General features: G+C 43.1%; 1 protein-coding gene across 1 annotated transcript in view; it reads right to left on the bottom strand.

The window, feature by feature from the left end:
* The window catches only part of Micu2 (mitochondrial calcium uptake 2), an 81,269-nt gene that overhangs the window by 27,556 nt on the left and 36,531 nt on the right, over nucleotides 1-17,182 (bottom strand). The window contains exons 3-5 of the mRNA XM_052191321.1: nucleotides 9,573-9,604; nucleotides 8,700-8,775; nucleotides 300-347 (exon numbers count right to left, since the gene is read on the bottom strand). Coding sequence (XP_052047281.1) covers nucleotides 300-347; nucleotides 8,700-8,775; nucleotides 9,573-9,604 — 156 coding nt within the window. The remainder of the gene's footprint in view (nucleotides 1-299; nucleotides 348-8,699; nucleotides 8,776-9,572; nucleotides 9,605-17,182) is intronic.

The following is a 17,182-nucleotide window of genomic DNA, read 5'->3' as shown; positions in this document are numbered from 1 at the left end:
TCACTGCCTTCACAGAATCTGGAGCTTTTCCTGCAGTTTCACTAGACTGGCTAGCCAGTGAGCCTCTCTCTCATCTGGACTACCTCCACGCCTGGCTTTCCCTGTGTGCTGGGGATCTAAGCTCATGCTCCCACGTTTGTCAAGTGAGCACTTCACTTTAACCGGAGCCCTCTATCTCACCAGCCCTATGACCAATGCATTTAGTGATAAAGAGGCAAATTCCAAATGTCAAAAGCCCTGCTTGTTAAGGGTATGGTGCCGCATGCCGGCTGTACAGAGGAGTGGCATCATGGACTTACTTGTGAGGATTGTAAGCAAGAAAAGATACTCGGTGTATGAAATTACCCCTGGAGGAGAAAAATAAGAACAAATCAGGAGATACATTCTAGATGAGAACCACAAAAATAACTACAACTGAAACATCACCTCTGTAAGAAGACATTTTTACTCTTCATCTCTTTGGGACAATGGAAACCACTGTATGACGAGATCTGAAATATAGCCTGGGTTTACAAAGAAAGACCTATGCTTCATCAAGTTTTAGGAGGCCATGATAGCGAATCTTCTGTGGCAGTCTGACTGGGACAAGGACTGGACATTATTGTTAGGTGTGTCCTGGAGGGTTCTGCAGTTGAAGCTAGCCTGTGAGTGGGCAGGGGCAGTGTAGCGAGCAGACTGATGCTCAGATGTGGGCATCACCTAGTCTATCCAGCAGGATGCTGAGGAAGGGGGATTCTCCCTTCTCCCCCTTGTTACCTGCTCAGCATCTCACTCCATCCTCTGCCCTGACACTGGGGCTTCCATTCCTGCCTCAATTAAGACTCCCTCTTCCTGAGTGACTCTAGCTCGTGTCAAGTTGACGGAACCCTAGCCAGCACAGATGGGCAAGTGACTTGAACCCAAGCTGGTGAATGGGCTGTAGGGTGTGGATCTAGGCACTGGTTCAGGGCCAATTTATGACTGAAGTTGGGCTACTGTGAATAGTACTGCATGATTTCTACTGAGAATGCTGGGTCACTGACTTCTTTTGTTGGGAGGGTGTGTGTGGACTTGATTTGAGAGTTATACTTAGAAATATGAGGCCATGGGCAAGTGATTGGAGCTGACACAAGGCAGTATTCAGTGCCTGTGAGCCCATATTTCACTGTAGGGCTTGAAAAATGGGCACTGGGTCTGAGCTCCAAATCAGGCTAGCTTTGGAACCAGCTCTATATGTGGTCACTTAACAAGCTTTCTTGTTGTTGTTTTGCTGCTGCAATTAGAATGTCAACAGTAAACACATACTGTAACATCAACAATTCAATGACAGACAAACCACACAGAATAATGACACTTACTTATATATTATGTTAGATAATGAAACCCAAGTTCATTGTCCTGAGTTCAAGTTCACTGTCCTCAGTCTCATTTGTCCTTCAAGCCTCACCTCTCACTGCATTATTTTGAAACAAGTCCTTTATATCACAGCATTTTTTGAAACCTCACAAGTAAATGCTCCAAATGCTGGGCACTGCCTCCCTAGCCAGTCACCAGCTCTCTGTTTCCTTGATTTTAGAGCGGTTGTGCTTTCTCAGAGTGGGGCCATGGATAAGTCTTCAGACATTCGCTGACGACTGTTCACATGAAGGAGACTAAGTTCTATTTGTTTGTCATATCTTGCTCCTGGCAGAAGTGCTCTAATGCTAGTTTGAGGATCAAAGCATTTCATCCCTTGGCAGTCTGAAAAAAAGTGGAAAATAGTGTTTTTTCTATATTTCAAAGGAATACAGGAAAGAAAGAAAAAGAAAAAGAAAAAAAAAAAAAGCCCAACTTGTAGACTGTACTGGGCTTGGTGCCAAAGGAGATCTTTCTTTAAACACAGGTAAATGTCCTTTAAGCATAGACAATTTTTGAAAAGGAAAATTCCATGACTTTCTCTGAAACACTGACTTAAAAGTAAAAGGCTTAAATAAACACTGTTGAGAAGGTAAAAAACCATAAGCTTGTGCTCATGACTCATTACAAACATCAGAGAGCCAGCAGCTCAGAAAGCCCTGACGAGCCTGTCTGTCCCCTGAAAGGTAAACTGAACGCTGCTAAACGGCAGGTTCAAAGCTGCACAATAAACAGGGCAACATCTCTTCATTATTTATTTATTTAATATGCATTGCTTGCATATTAATATGCATATTTAATATGTTTGCCTGCATATCTTGTACCACATGCATGAGTTACAGACAGGTGTGAGCTGTCATGTGGGCACTGGGAATTGAACCTGGGTCCTCTGGAAGAGTATTCAGTGCTCTCAACCACCAAGCCATCTTTCTAGCCCAAATATGGAAATGTTTTTAAAAAACATATTGTTAAAATTTTAATAAAGATTCTGAAAGGGCACTTGGAGAGATAAGCAAACAATTCTTACACTTCCAGAAACATTTTGAAGTTGGAACCACACTCAAACACCAGTATATTCAGTAAATAGCAACAATGTATCTTGAAATTAATGTTCAGAACATTGTTGAGGAACGTATATTGAGAACCTAGCTGAGTTTAGAAATGCAGAATAATCATAACTTATAATTTACCTTTCTTTGTAATACATAGTGAATTATTTTTATTTTATCTCAAGAACATTCTACCTTTTGCTGGTTATGTTATCAATTCTGATAAATCTTATATAGGGTGAAATGAAGCAATGTAAATTGTTATTTATACAGTTTTATTAACATTGACAATGAGGTACAGGTGAATGAAACTGCTGTGGAATCTTTCCTTCTCTCTTGGAAATTTATATTTCAACGAAAAACTAAAAGAAGCAAACAAAAATTCCTGTTAAATCCTTCCAAAAGTTTTTGTATTTGTTAAAATCCATTATTAATTAGCTTGACTGACTTTGGAATTGCTGTGCCATGGTATGGCAGGAGGGTGTCTGTAGAGAGGCGTAGCTGAGGGGATGGCCCCGCCCACTGGCTGGGGTCCTGGGCTGACTGAAAAGGGACAATGCAGAAGAGAAGGCACTGATGCCAGAATTGATCTTTCTCTGCCTCCTCGTCATAAATACAGGGAAATGTTGAGTTTCTTGACTTCAGAACACATATATTCCTACAAATTCCCAATATGAAAATTGTAGATAGATTATCATCGCTTACAGCACACAGGCTGAGTCTGGTGTTTGCTTTGCAGGGATCCACTAGAGCAGAGGTTCTCAGCTTTCCTCATGCTGTGACCCTTTAATGCGGTTCCCCATGTTCTGGAGCCCTCTGACCATAGAATTATTTTGTTGTTACTTTATAACTGTAATTTGCTACTGTTATGAATCCTAACATAAATGTCTAATATGCAGGATAGCTGATATGGGACTCTTCTGTGCGGTACAGGTTGAGAACCCCTGATGTAGGGGTTACTGCAGTGTAAAGACCACTGGGTAATTCAGTATGTGTAATATAATGGAATTCTGTGCTCTCTACTATATATTGACATACTGAGGAGTGAATAGAAACTGACAAAACAGCTACTGATTAATATTTACTGACACGCAGAATTATGTGTATATATGTATTTATTTGGAATAGGCCCTGGAGATCAAACTCACCTTACCGGTTAGCCAGGGGCTCTATAACACCGAGCCATCCCCCTAGAGCTGGTCTGAAGTTTCCTAAACGTTTACTTTTCAAACCAAGCACTCTTTCCCACCATGTATGCTTTCCGACCTCACTGGCAGGTTTATTTCTCTTGACTTTCTGTTTGTTTTCATCTTTCTTCCTATCCGACTTCCTTCTCTACTGTCCTGTTTAGGATCCATAAATAATTAGTCAAACTTTTCCCAAGTACTCAATATTCTTAATGGCTTCCTCCAGGACTGCCCTCTACTTCCCCAACAGAACCCGAGCTTAGTTCAACTGCAGCTCGCACTCTACTTCTCCACGAGGGATGCAGGGGGGCAATCAACAAACAGCTGACCAGGCTCCACGAACCATGCCTTTGCTTAAGGCTTCTCAAAATTCTTGTATCATTTCCTTACCATGGAAGCTTCTTCCAACCTCCTTCCTCTGTTTTGTCTAGGCTGTTCCCCAATTTTTGCTACTAATTTGCAAACACAGTATGCCAGATGGGCATCATCTATTCATTCTTCTCTCCTGGCACAACAGAAAACCCAGCAGCTGGTAGCACCACAGTCCTTTTGGCTTTCAAAGAATCCTCTTTCCCTACTTTCCAGGATTTTGTTCTGCTTAAACCTCCAACCCCTTTCTCTTTTATCAATAAGAAGTCTGCTCACGTCTCTCCATCCTAACTGGACTAACATGCCCTCAATTCTATCTTTACCCTCACTTCCTCCTTCTCACTCCCCTGCTTGTGTGTAGCTCTTTACCAGATTTCACATACATTTCTCATGATGATACCCATTTCTCAAAAATTCGCAACACAGCTACAGATTTCATTCCCTCACTAACCTCTGTCACTCTAAGAACCAAGTACTCAGGACAAAAATGGTAGGCTAGTAGCTTGTTCCTGTGAAAGATAGAGGTGAAGAGCCAGGATCAAATGCAGCACACTGGATTCCAGAGGATCACAAAGGAGTGACAGGAGAGCTTGGAGAAGCCCACAGGGGATTCAAAGCCAAGTAGTTCTGGTGTGTGTGTGTGTGTGTGGAGCAGAAACCTGTCTAAAAGGAAACTCAGATGGCCATGGTGAAGAGCAATACTGCTCAGCACACAAGCAACAGTTGTAGAAACCCTCAGCCCATTTGGGTTTTGGTGAGAAAGCATGGTCCACAGTGCTGAGCAGTTAGACACTGTCATTCCTCGTGGAATGGAGGAATTGGAGGGCTATAGCTGGGTGCCATCTTGACCAGGAGCCTACTTTTTAAGACTGATACCTTGGGGGCCTGAGAACAAGAGATAATTACAAATCAATGACTCTGAAATCGACTGACCACAGACCCAGGGTGAGGTAGCTGTGAAGAGTTTGCAGGTGACCTGAGGCTGGGGTCAGGCAGTGAGGATTACAGGAGGAAGACACCCTGCTCTTGATGGCTGGGGCAGATCTCTTCCACCGAGTAGCATGGAGTCTCACAGTCCTAAGCTTGAGGCAGAGGGTAGGTCATCCTCAAGAGGCATCGGTTTGCCAGGAAGATCCTATTATATAGACTCAGAATTCTAAAGTTCTAGGGAACTCTCTCCACAGCTGCAACCCTCTAGCAGGGTCCCTGAGTTTTGAAGGTAAAGGGACAGGCCTGTCTGTAATGATCTCTGTGCTGTGTTTTTCTTCCCTTACTCCCAGCACACTTGGGAGATGCTCTCAAGTATGAGGATATCCTCTTGAGGATAACAACTAAGTCTCCAGAGGATGGGGAAACCTGTCAGGCCCAGAGTCTGCAAAGCTAACTGTGGCCAACAGAGGGCCCCACACTCAAAGAAGGGAAGCTACTCAAGTAAAGCCTGCTCTGGTGGACTTCTAACCTGTGCCCAGTCCTGGCCCACAGTGTAAACCATGGCAAGACCCAAGCCTGCAGGCTCAGCTGACAGTGCTGCTGATCACCCTCTGCAGAATTTAGTCCCGGAGTCCTCAGAAAGAGCTTCTCTCATACTTCATCTTGTGACTGTCAGTTCTCCTTTTTTCCTTTATACTACTTTTTATTAGTATTTTGCCTTTATCCTGGTATTGTTAAATTTTTTATGTGTATGAGTATTTTGTATGCATATGTGAATACATGTGTACCACTTGCACGGCTGGGGTACTCAGAGGTCAGAAAAGGGCACTGGATCCTTGGATATGGATGGGTGCTGGGAATGGACACCCGGTAATCTGCAAAAGCAAATTAATTCTGAAGATTCTTTAATCAAGCATCACAGATCAAGTGGACTCAATAAGACAGCTACAGAGTACTCTATCCAACTTTCTTTCTTTTTTTTTGGATTTGTTTTTTTCGAGACAGGGTTTCCCTGTATAGCCCTGGCTGTCCTGGAACTCACTCTGTAGATCAGGCTGGCCTCGAACTCAGAAATCTGCCTGCCTCTGCCTCCCAAGTGCTGGGATTAAAGGCGTGCGCCACCACTGCCCGGCTTCTATCCAACTTTCTTCTGTGCACTTCTCTAAAATAGATCACATCACAGGCCAGAGATCAAGTCTTAGTAAATATAGAGAGAAGTGAAATGATTCCTGTATCTCTTCAGATCACACCCAATAAAAGCAGAAACCAACAGTTAAAGAACCCATTGAAACCAAACATGTATTTCTATATTGTGCAATGCAGTCTTATATTGTGTAATGCACTTTTAGGTAACGAATCATTGAATCACTGCAGAAACTGACAACTTCCTCAACTCAAACAAAAGTGGAAGCACATGTCTTAGTCAGGGTTTCTATTCCTGCACAAACATCATGACCAAGAAGCAAGTTGGGGAGGAAAGGGTTTATTGAGCTTACACTTCCACGTTGCAGTTCATCACAAAAGGAAGTCAGGACTGGATCTCAAGCAGGTCAGGAAGCAGGAGCTGATGCAGAGGCCATGGAGGGATGTTTCTTACTGGCTTGCTTCCCCTGGCTTGCTCAGCCTGCTCTCTTATAGAACCAAAGAACACCAGCCCAAAGGTAGCACCACCCACAAGGGGCCCTCACCACTTGATCACTAATTGAGAAAATGCCCCACAGCTGGATCTCATGGAGGCACTTCCCCAACTGAAACTCCTTTCTCTGTGATAACTCCAGCCTGTGTCAAGTTGATACATGAAACTAGCAAGTACACACAATTTATCAGAACCTTTGGGATACAGGTAAGACATCTGTTGAGTTTATAACTATGACTGCCATGTTTAAAAAAAACCACAGAGGGGTTGGTATTGGAGAACCCTGCTATTAAGGCTGTAGTTCATCATGTCTGGAGAGCTCTCTGAGCTTGGAGCAAATGGAGAACTCCTTTTCTCAGTAGGGCTTCCCTTTCTCTGCCTAATCAGACTTGGAGAGTGCCCCTGAGCACAGATGCCTGACCTTTTCTGAAGACTGACCGTGTGCAGAGCTCTCTGACTCAGCACATAAGGACCTCTCTAGCTTTCCACCCTTATAACCAATCACCCTTTCCACTCTTACCCCTAAGAGCCCTGTATGCCCTAACCCTGGAACAATAAACTAGAGCTGTTTCACAAAAGCTGTCTCCGACTGTCCCTCCATCACACTCACTCGTCTGAAGCCTGCTCGCTGTTTCTGCTCCCTCTGATCTGGTAGGCCAGTGGCCAGCAACAGCCAAGGAGAAGGAGACCCACAGGCTGGGCTCCGTAGTAAAGTACCTTCTTTTCAAATACAAGGGCCAAAGTTCAAACACTATCAACTACATAAAAACCCAGGCTGGAGAGCATGTGTAACCACAGCCCTGGGGGGTGGGGTTGGTGAGGAGAACCACTGGCATTCACAGATTAGTCTAGACTGACTGGCAAGACCCAGGCCAGTGAGCAATCCTGTCTGAAGGGGTGGCCAGTGTTCTTGAGGACGGCACGATGGGCTGTTTTCAGGTCTTCACATGGAATGCACACATCAGCATATCACATAAACTGAAAAACACGCAGCTCATATGTAACTTAAAGGGACATCTAAGTGTTAGGGAAAACAAGAACAAGGCAAACCTCAAACATCAAAAAATGAAGGCAGAAATGACGAATTAATGAACTGGACATTAAAAGAACAATACAAAGACTTAATGAAACAAAGACAGCAAGTTTTTGGAAAATGAACAAGACAGAAAAACTGTTAGTCAAATTAAAAGAGAGGGAGGATGCAGTGAATCAAATGAAAGATAAAACGGGACATCGCAGCAGTCTATGGAGTCCAGGGAGTCACCTGAAAGTACATTCAAAATACCCAGAACATCCCTAAGATGAGGATCCACACGCACAGACACCCATAAAGTTGTAAGGGTCTCACAGTAACACCACCAAGACTAGATTCCTTCCCTCATTCTCCTGAACCCACCCAGGAAGAGACAGTGCTAATGTTCGTCAAACTGCTGCATAAAATAAAAAGGTAGAACACTACACACTCATTGTGAGAAGCTGGTCTTAACCCTGATACCAAAACCACGTAAGAACACAGCAGCAACAAAAAGCTGCAGACCGACTTTCCTGATAAACAGACACAAAAGTTCTCAGTAATTTGCAAATTAACTTTAAGAATGCACCGAGGAGCCCAAGCACTGTGGCCATGTTGGTTATGTCCCGGGGATGCAAAGATGGTTTAATGTATGTAAATCGAGAGATGTAATACACACTTACGGACTGACACCTCATCATCATTTCAGTCTGCAGGAAAAGCTGCATGGACATCGGGGCACAGCCTTCCAAAGGCAAGGACTCCAGGCTCTGCCTGCACGGCCCGCCTAACTCTCCTCTTTGCTGATCTCAGCCTCTATGAAGCTCTCTGTGCTGCCTGGCTCTTCATGGGCCGCCATCTCGTCTGCTCTGCATGGTGAATCTCAGGGTTCTCTGACCCTTGCCAACGCCTCACTTTGCACGCTCCCCATTCCTTCTCTAGGACTCCATCACAGATGTCCTAGTTTTAAGCAATCTTTAATTGCTTAAAACACTTGAGAAAGTTATCTCTTATACAATGAATCTTTTATTATACTATGAAACACCTATTAAGTCACATGGCATAAATATCCTAGTTTAATTATTTAACACTGCTTAGTTAATACACACACACACACACATCTAACAATGACTGAAAATTACCTTTATCACCCAGGTCTCTAAAAAATGTTGATCCACAACGTGCTGTTTGGATTCCTGATAGTACATCCTCGATATCCTTTGAATACACAAATTAAATTCTTTCAATTTAAGGCATACAAGACGATCTTCCATGTCACCCCAAACAGTCAAATAAAAGCCCCTGTAGGGATAGGTGTTGATATTAAAGTCTGATCCCCTAATTGGTTCTTGATTTGGTCAATAAAAGAGGCTGGGAACCAATTGCTGGGTGAAAGGGATAGGTGGGACTTCTGGGTGTCAGGAGAAAAAGGAGACGAAGGGAAGGAGCAGGGGTGGGGGTGGGGGTGGGGTAGGGGTGAGGACTGTTTTAGCCAGGGTTTGGAATGAGAAGCATGCAGCTATCGTGTAAGATCTCGGGGAGCTAAACTAGCAGATATGCAAGGAGCTGGCTGAGGCTGGCTGAGGCTGGCTGATACAGGAAAGTTCATAAGTTTAGGGCAGGAGACTCTGTGCCCAGCAATTGTGCTAGTAGGCAAATTCTAAAGTAAGAAAACTGAGCGTTTTTCATCCTCGGAGCTAAGGTGGGTATTGAGAGAAGCCAGGTGGGTGATGGAGGCTTGGCTCAATCTAGGATGGGAGGGACAAAAGGGAACCAGGAGGGGCCAGGCCGTGGCAGCAGCTCTGTGGCAAAGCTCCATGGCAAAGGCTGTCACTGGTGGCTTGGTGAGGCTAGGCCACAGGAAAAAAGAGCAGCCGGGAGAGAGGCTGGTGGCAGCCGGGAGGGGCCAGACCACAGGCCACGGTCACCGGCAAAGGCAAAAGTCTGTTTTAAAAAATTATACACAACAACAACAACAACAACAACAACTTACACACACGCCCCACACTGCTCACCTTCTTTGCCAGCTTCTTGACTAGTGTTTTACCTGCAACAAAGAAGAGTCATGACTTAGTATTCACATTCCCCCAAAACTCAGGCGGAACTAAGAAAGAAAACCCTTTCTAAAACAAACAACTCAATTTAGGAAAGAACTAAAGGTGGCAGGTTTAGTCAATATCTTTAATGTAAAACCAGGAACCAAAGAATTCTGACTCTGAACACAAAGATACTATAGTTTCTGCAAGATCAACTTTCAGTCATACACACTTGAATTCTTGCAGTCTTTCTTCCTTGTGGGCACTGGGCATTGGTTTATGCCGCATGATTCCTGTCTTGTCTTGTTTGTTAACATCAGTTTGGTTTTACTGATTCAAAGAAGACCCATCCATGTTTTGGAAAGCTATACTATTTTGAACCTAAAACACTCTCTCAGGTCACCATTTTCCAGCCCAGTTTGAAAGGTGACCAAGAGGTGATATTGCTCTTTATAATGGCTCATTGGAAAGCAGAGATCTGAATTTCTTTCAAGTTTTCAAACCCCTTTCTCTTAAAAATCTTTTCTTCTCCTCCTCCTCCTCCTCCTCCTCAATATCATCAATCATTATTATTATTTTGTATGTGTGTGTGTGTCTGTGTCTGTGTGGTGGCCTATACAGGTCACAGCACATGTGGGACAATGACTTTCGAGAGCCCCTTGTCCTGTCCACGTTGTTTAGGAGGCAGGTCTCACATGTTTTTGCTGGTCTGAAAGTTTCTGGGCAATTCTCCTGTCTCTTCCTCTCACTGAATGTACAGTGCTGGGATTACAGATGTGTGCCACTGCATTGGGCTTCTTATATGGGTCCCAGGATCTGAACTCAGATCCTCAGGCTTGAATCAAAGTGTTTTTACCTCCCAAGCCATCTTGCTGGCCCTGCAGCCTACTTTATCACTCACGTGATTTTCTTACTGTTCACTATAATTCTAAAGCAATAATATTGCTTCTTTTTTTAGAATTTATTCTGATAAATCAATTATGAGCAGCACAAACTTTACTTCAAACCATTTCATGAACTAAACTCCTGCAGCTAACGCCTGGTCTGAGACTCCCCGAGACCCGGGAAAGCTGAATGCGTTCAGACAGGCTTTCTTGTCCTCTGTGCCTCCTAAGTCAGGCTGTAAGCTGAGCAGGGCAAGTTCTATTATTTGTTTATGAAATGTCAAGGTTAAGAAGTATTAATGAAAAGTTATGATTACTGATTTCTTAACTGCACTGAGGACATTTTTGTCATCATTATTTTATAGCTGCAGTTCTCAGCACTCACAGTACTTTAAACATCCGTGCTTGAGCCCCATTCTAGAGATTCCCTTTAGTTATCTGAAAGGGGGCTTTACGCATAACCTTTTTCCTGATTTCTCTATTTTAAATCTTGCTTTCTTCCTTTCTTCCCTTTCTTTCTTTCTAATTTATTTACATTTCAAGTGTTATCCCCTTACCCAGTGCCCCCCTCCCGGAAACCCCTATCCTACCCTCCCTCCCCCTGCTTCTGTGAGGGTGCTCCTCCGCCCACCCCACTCCCACCTCCCCACCCTCTGATTCGCCTACACTGGGGCATCTATCAAGCCTTCACTGGACCAAGGACCTCTCTTCTCATTGATGTCTGACAAGACATCATCCTCTGCTGCATATGCAGCCAGAGCCATGGGTTGGTGGTTTAGTCCCTGGGAGCTCTGGGGGGTCTGGTTGGTTGATATTGTTGTTCTTCCTATGGAGTTACAAACCCCTTCAGCCCCTTCAGTCCTTTCTCTAACTCCTCCATTGGGGATCCCATGCTCAGTCCAATGGTTGGCTGTGAGCATCCGACTCTGTATTTGTTAGGCTCTGGTAGGGCCTTTCGGGAGACAGCCATATCAGGCTTCTGACAGCAAGCCTTTCTTAGCATCCACAATTGTGTCAGAATTTGGTGAATCCCCAGGTGGGTCAGTCTCTGGGTGGCCTTTCCTTCAGTCTCTGTTCTGCACTTTGTCTCCATATTTGCTCCCATAAGAATTTTGTTCCCCTTTCTAAGAAGAACCGAAGCACCCACACTTTGGTCTTCCTTCTTCTTGAGCTTCATGTGGTCTGTGAATTTTATCTTAGCTATTCCAAGCTTTTGGGTTAATATCCACTTATCAGTGAGTGCATACCATGTGTGTTCTTTTGTGATTGAGTTTCCTCACTCAATATTTTCTAGGTCTATCCATTTGCCTAAGTATTTCATGAACTCATCATTTTTAACAGCTGAGTAGCACTCCATTGTGCAAATGTACCACATTTTCTGTATCCATTCCTCTGTTCAAGGACATCTGGGTTCTTTCCAGCCTCTGGCTATTATAAATAAGGCTGCTATAAACATAGTGCAGCATTGTTATATGTTGGAGAATCTTTTGGGTATATGCCCAGGAGTGGTATAGCTCAGTCCTCAGGTAATACTATGTCCAATTTTCTGAGAAACTGCTGGACTGATTTCCAGAGTGGCTGTATACACATAACTTTTTTTTTGTTGTTGTTGTTTTGTTTTTTTGGATTTGGTTTTTTTCAAGACAGGATTTCTCTGTATAGCCCTGGCTGTCCTGGAACTCACTCTGTAGATCAGGCTGGCCTCGAACTCAGAAAGCTGCCTGCCTCTGCCTCCCAGAGTGCTGGGATTACAGGCGTGCGCCACCACTGCCTGGCTACACATAACTTTTTAAAAGTACTGCTTCTCTGCCTCTACCCTGTACTGTGGAGAAAAGGTTGAGAACCCAACAAAACTAAGGAGATCTCTAAGTTGAGCTAAAGCAATGCTTGTTAATTAGTTTTGTTCTAATTTTGTTATGTTATTGGCTTTGTCATAACAAAGTTATTGTGTTACTATTACTATTTTATTGTTTAAAAAAGGGAGGACAATTGACACACAATTTTTGGTAGACAGTATGTTTAGGTTATACTTAATCACTAACTATTTTTGGCTTTGAACTGAATAATTTATTCCTAGTTGTATATTTTTAATATTAAACCCAAAATTTAAAAAAAGATAATAAATGCTAATGAGAGAAAAATCTAGAAATAATAAATAGTATCTACCTCACAATTAGTGATAACTATTACTGTGCAGCTGTAGAAACTGCTGTGGTCAGATGTGCGAGGTTACATGCTATTACCTTGATTTTTCACTGAGTATTATGTGCCTGAAAATTCTTGATGATTGGTGCCCTCCTAGGTGACACCATTATCTACAACTGTAAGTGTCTATACAGTGTATAAAATATAGGAAGCTAATGCTGACTACTTGCTCTAGAAAATGGTGTAACATATATATTTTAACTTTTGGGTTTGTTTTGAGATAGGCTATGTTATATAGTCCAGACTGTCCTGGAACGTGCTTTGTAGTACAGGTACACCTGAGACCAGCCATCCATCTGTCTTATTTTATGAGTTTGTGTGGCAACTTGCCCAGGAGTATTTTAACTCTTTAATCTAACAGTTTAATTATGCATATAATTGTAGAGGCAGTTTTATCACTTTTAATTAAAATTCAAAATATTACGTTAAATGTTGATTATAATTTAAATTTGTCATGATGCTTTTCTGTTTCTTTTTGTTTGTCTTGCAGTGCATCCCAGGCTGGTCTGACACATGTTACCCACCTCCCTGGTGTGTGCCATCACGCTTGGGCTCCTAATGGCTCTCTAAGGTTTATGCCACAGATATCAACGTTAAAGTTAGCCCTACTGGTTTCCGAAAGCGACCACACTCTATCAGAAAGCCTGTGAGGTAGCAGTAACAGAGTGTGAAGGTAGGAGAGGATCAAGAAGCTGAGGTGGCCTCTTATATGTCATGGTTACATGAGGTGTTTGGATTAAAAAAAATCATTTGCTTTAAAAAAAATCTACTTGAAACTGAATGAGTTAAGGTAATGTCTGCTTGCTTGCAGCTAAAAGTTGGGCAGTCAACCAGCTACCCCAGGAACATTCAACACCAGAGAACAATAAACAACACAATAGCAGATTTGTGACTATAAATATAAGCAATGTGCTACCTGAACTATAGGCAAGCAATACATTATAAAACCTTAACTGTGTAGGTGAGTGCTTACCATGGAAGTGTGGAATTAATAACAAAGTACAAAGTTAGATTTCATAAGTATTTTTTCCAGATCCTGGACTTTTTGATATAGTATTATTCTCATCTTACATATAAAACTAACAAGCAAGAGGACTTAGGCCATAATACTGGCACTGGAAAACTTGTATTCTCAATCTGGTTTTGCAAAAATCAATCACTGGACAACCTGAGCCAAGTGAAGAGAGCAGTGGGACCGCGGGCCCCTTCATCGTGCAGTGTAGGGCTCTGAGGACAGCTTTGCTGTGAATAAAAATTAAAATAGGAACACTGCTCAGTTTATATTAATTACAAAGTCTGTTGATTTGTAAATAGGAATCTGATCATGAAACTGCACTGCGTGTTGTAAGTCTCAGACTGATCTGGTGGCCTGTGCGTCAGGAAGGAGCCTGAGTCTACCACATCACTCAGCAGTTACAGGAGCATGGACGTGAGGCCTGGTTCCAGTCTCAGCTTTATATACATGACAGAATTAACATGGGAACCGAGGAAATGCTTCAGCTGCCAGAGGGGAGGTATGTCCTGAGCACTGAGTAAGTCTTGCGAGTTAACGGTTCTTGCTGTCATATTTCAAAACAGCACAAAATGATGCTGAGAAATGAGCTTTAAAATGAACAGTAAAACTCCTTTCAGTTTCTCATTAAAATAAATCCAAAAGTGAAACAGAAATCATGTGTGTGCACGCGTGTGCACTCGTGTGCGTACGTGTGTGTGTGTGTGTGTGTGTGTGTGTGTGGTAGCTTTTTACACAGCCTGACAGGTATTAGTGGGTACAACAATGACTAAATTGATAAACAGAAGAAATGTCTGCAGAATTTAGGAGAGAAGTGGCAAGTTTTCTGCATCTGAGTGGGGAGCTGCAGTCTGTCCTAAAGATTACAGTGGACAAGTAGGAAGTGCAGTCAGTCCCCAGTAGGGGAGGCTGCTGATGAACCAGAGACAAGTAACTTTTCAGGTATTTGCTATCTTGCAGGGTAATAACTAAGAATATCCTTGTTGGTCTCCATCTCAAGTAAGAGTGTGTGTGTGTGTGTCGACAGTGGCAGTAAGCCTGGCTACTCTGTACCACTCTCGAGTGCCCTGAAAATACTGATTTTTGGTTCAGCTGGAAGTTCAGCTTAGAGTCCTAGGGAATCTTCACAGCTGATGTATTTTGAACAGTGACTTTAGTATGCTGTGCTTTGAAAACTTTCAAGTTTCCATGTTCAGCACTGCTTTACGGTCCAGAATCAGCAGAGGTGTCCAGACCTACAAAGGGAAAAGGAAATGTGCTCTGCACACACAAGGCCATTTTGCTCAGCCATGAAGAAGCTGTATGATTTGCAGGAAAATGGAAAAAACTGGACATCATGTTAGGTCAATAGAGGTGGTTCAGAAAGACAAACACATCTCTCAGATGCAGAACTTTAATAAAGAGACATAAAAAAAAGGGAGAGGATAGCATGGGTGAAGAAGAGAGAAGGACGGGGTGAGCGTGCTCCCACACCATGATGGGCGGATGTGGAAACACCATGCTGTCACTCACCACCCTGTGCACCGACGTGCTACGCAGAAAGGAGGGGAGGAGGTTCTCTGTCCATCTTTATAACTTGAGCATAAAATTTTGCTCTTGAAATCTATAAATAGTGCTTCCTTATAAATGAAATGAAATAAAACAATTTATTACCGAAAAGTTTATGAGAAAATTTCCAGTTAGGCAGGAAATCAAAATCATTAGGTCCTTTGTTTTAGCAGACAATTTGATAATAGTCTTAAAAAGTATTTGTGTTTATGTTTCATGATTACAAGTTCAGAAAATTATTTTAGATTCAGTTAAGCAAAAACCTATAAAAACTATATTCACTATGAAATTATTCATATTAGTAAAATAACTATAGGAAATTTAAATGCTCTAATATAAGGGAACCCATTAAATTAGAGCATACCAATGAAACAATCAAAATATTTTCAGACAACATCAGTAAAGGGAAACTACTCACTGTGCATTGAACAGAAATGCTGGGTTATAAAGCACACAGTAGGTAGTATGTGGTACAAAATGTCTTACATCTGTAAGCAAAAGGTGTGTTTTAAAGAGCAAACATATAGCATATGAATTATTTCTCTGGAAAAAATTTACCAGCCAAAAAGATAAAAAGGTGTGTGCTAATAATGCTAGTGACTACTAGGCCGTGGCCATTGGTTCTAGCTGACTGTGCTTCCTGCTCTACGGAGTGTAATGCTTTACAGACTTCTTCTCATGCTTCCTAATTTCACCCCCACAACACTATTTTCTAATGATGTAGAAACTGTCAGGAGAGACTCTGGCACTAAACAGCGACGCAATGGGATTAACTCCTTCCTGGTGCAGGATATTTTACTATGGTTCACATAAAACCCAATTGTTAGCAAAATATAAAAACTTAAATAGGTATTGTGTGAATCAGATGCATTCAGGGGTGTCCTGTAGAGAAGCAGCTTAGGGTGCCTCTAAAAGCCTCCTTAGATAAGATGCTAAAGAATGGAAAGTTCTTACTGTTTTAAGACACGTTGCTTGGGAGAGGACTTGTGGTCCTTGCTCTGTAACCAGGGAGAAGTCAGCTGGATGGCTCTGAGCTGCCTCATCAGAGTTAAAATGGCTCGGGTGTCTCCTGGCTTGGCTTGTTGTTGCTCTCTACCATGATGGTGACATGGATCAGCCTGCTGAGGCTGTAGGGGAAGACCTACTCTTTCATAGAGTTGGACCTTTGAGGTCTCTCAGTTTTTTGGTCACTCTCTTTTGACTTGGAAGAGCTTCATGGAAGGAGCTCTGGGTAGAAGACAGGGATTTTTCTCTCAGGGCTTGCAGGAGTCACAGAGAAGCAGCTGGCTTCGAGGGAAGTGAGTTAAGGAGCCCTCTTGGATTTGGAGGAGCTCAAGAGAAAGACAGACTAGCGTGGCAGCCCCACTTGTATATGACTGACTGTTACTAGAATTGGCACCTTACTGAGGTGGGAACGGAGGCCCATGGGACTAGTGCTGGAGCCGATACTCAACACCAGGCACCGACTTATCCTCCAGCCTCCACCCTTTGTTTCTGGAGGAATCCTCTGCTCTACCTCACTGTGCCTCAACCGCCCCCTCAGCCCAGGGTTAAAGCTCTTCTCTTGGGCACACTTCCAGTCCCCCCTCCTGCCTACTGTACCTTGACTCCTGTGCTGACCCCACACCACTGACATGGTTCTTAGAAAAGCCATCCACAGTCCTCATGCTGCAGACAGTGGTGGGCTGACTCTCAGTCCCCATCTCGCTTGCTCCTCAGCTGTACTTTCTGTGACTATTCCTTCTTCCTCAAAACCCCATCTGAATCCGCCCACTCCTGCTTTTCCTCCTAGTTCTGAGCTGCTGCTCCCTCTCCTCTGGGTTTCCATCTCTACACCTCCAAATGTTGAAGTAGCGTGGAGGTCAGTTCTCTGACTTGTCTTCCTTCTTTGAATGTACATTTGATCTTCCAATGATCCCGCACACTCTTATGCTGGCATC

The sequence above is a fragment of the Apodemus sylvaticus genome, chromosome 8 (assembly GCF_947179515.1).
Source record: "Apodemus sylvaticus chromosome 8, mApoSyl1.1, whole genome shotgun sequence".
Taxonomy (NCBI): Eukaryota; Metazoa; Chordata; class Mammalia; order Rodentia; family Muridae; genus Apodemus; species Apodemus sylvaticus.
Note: the sequence above shows the minus strand (reverse complement) of the source record. Positions and strands in the feature narration are given on the sequence as shown.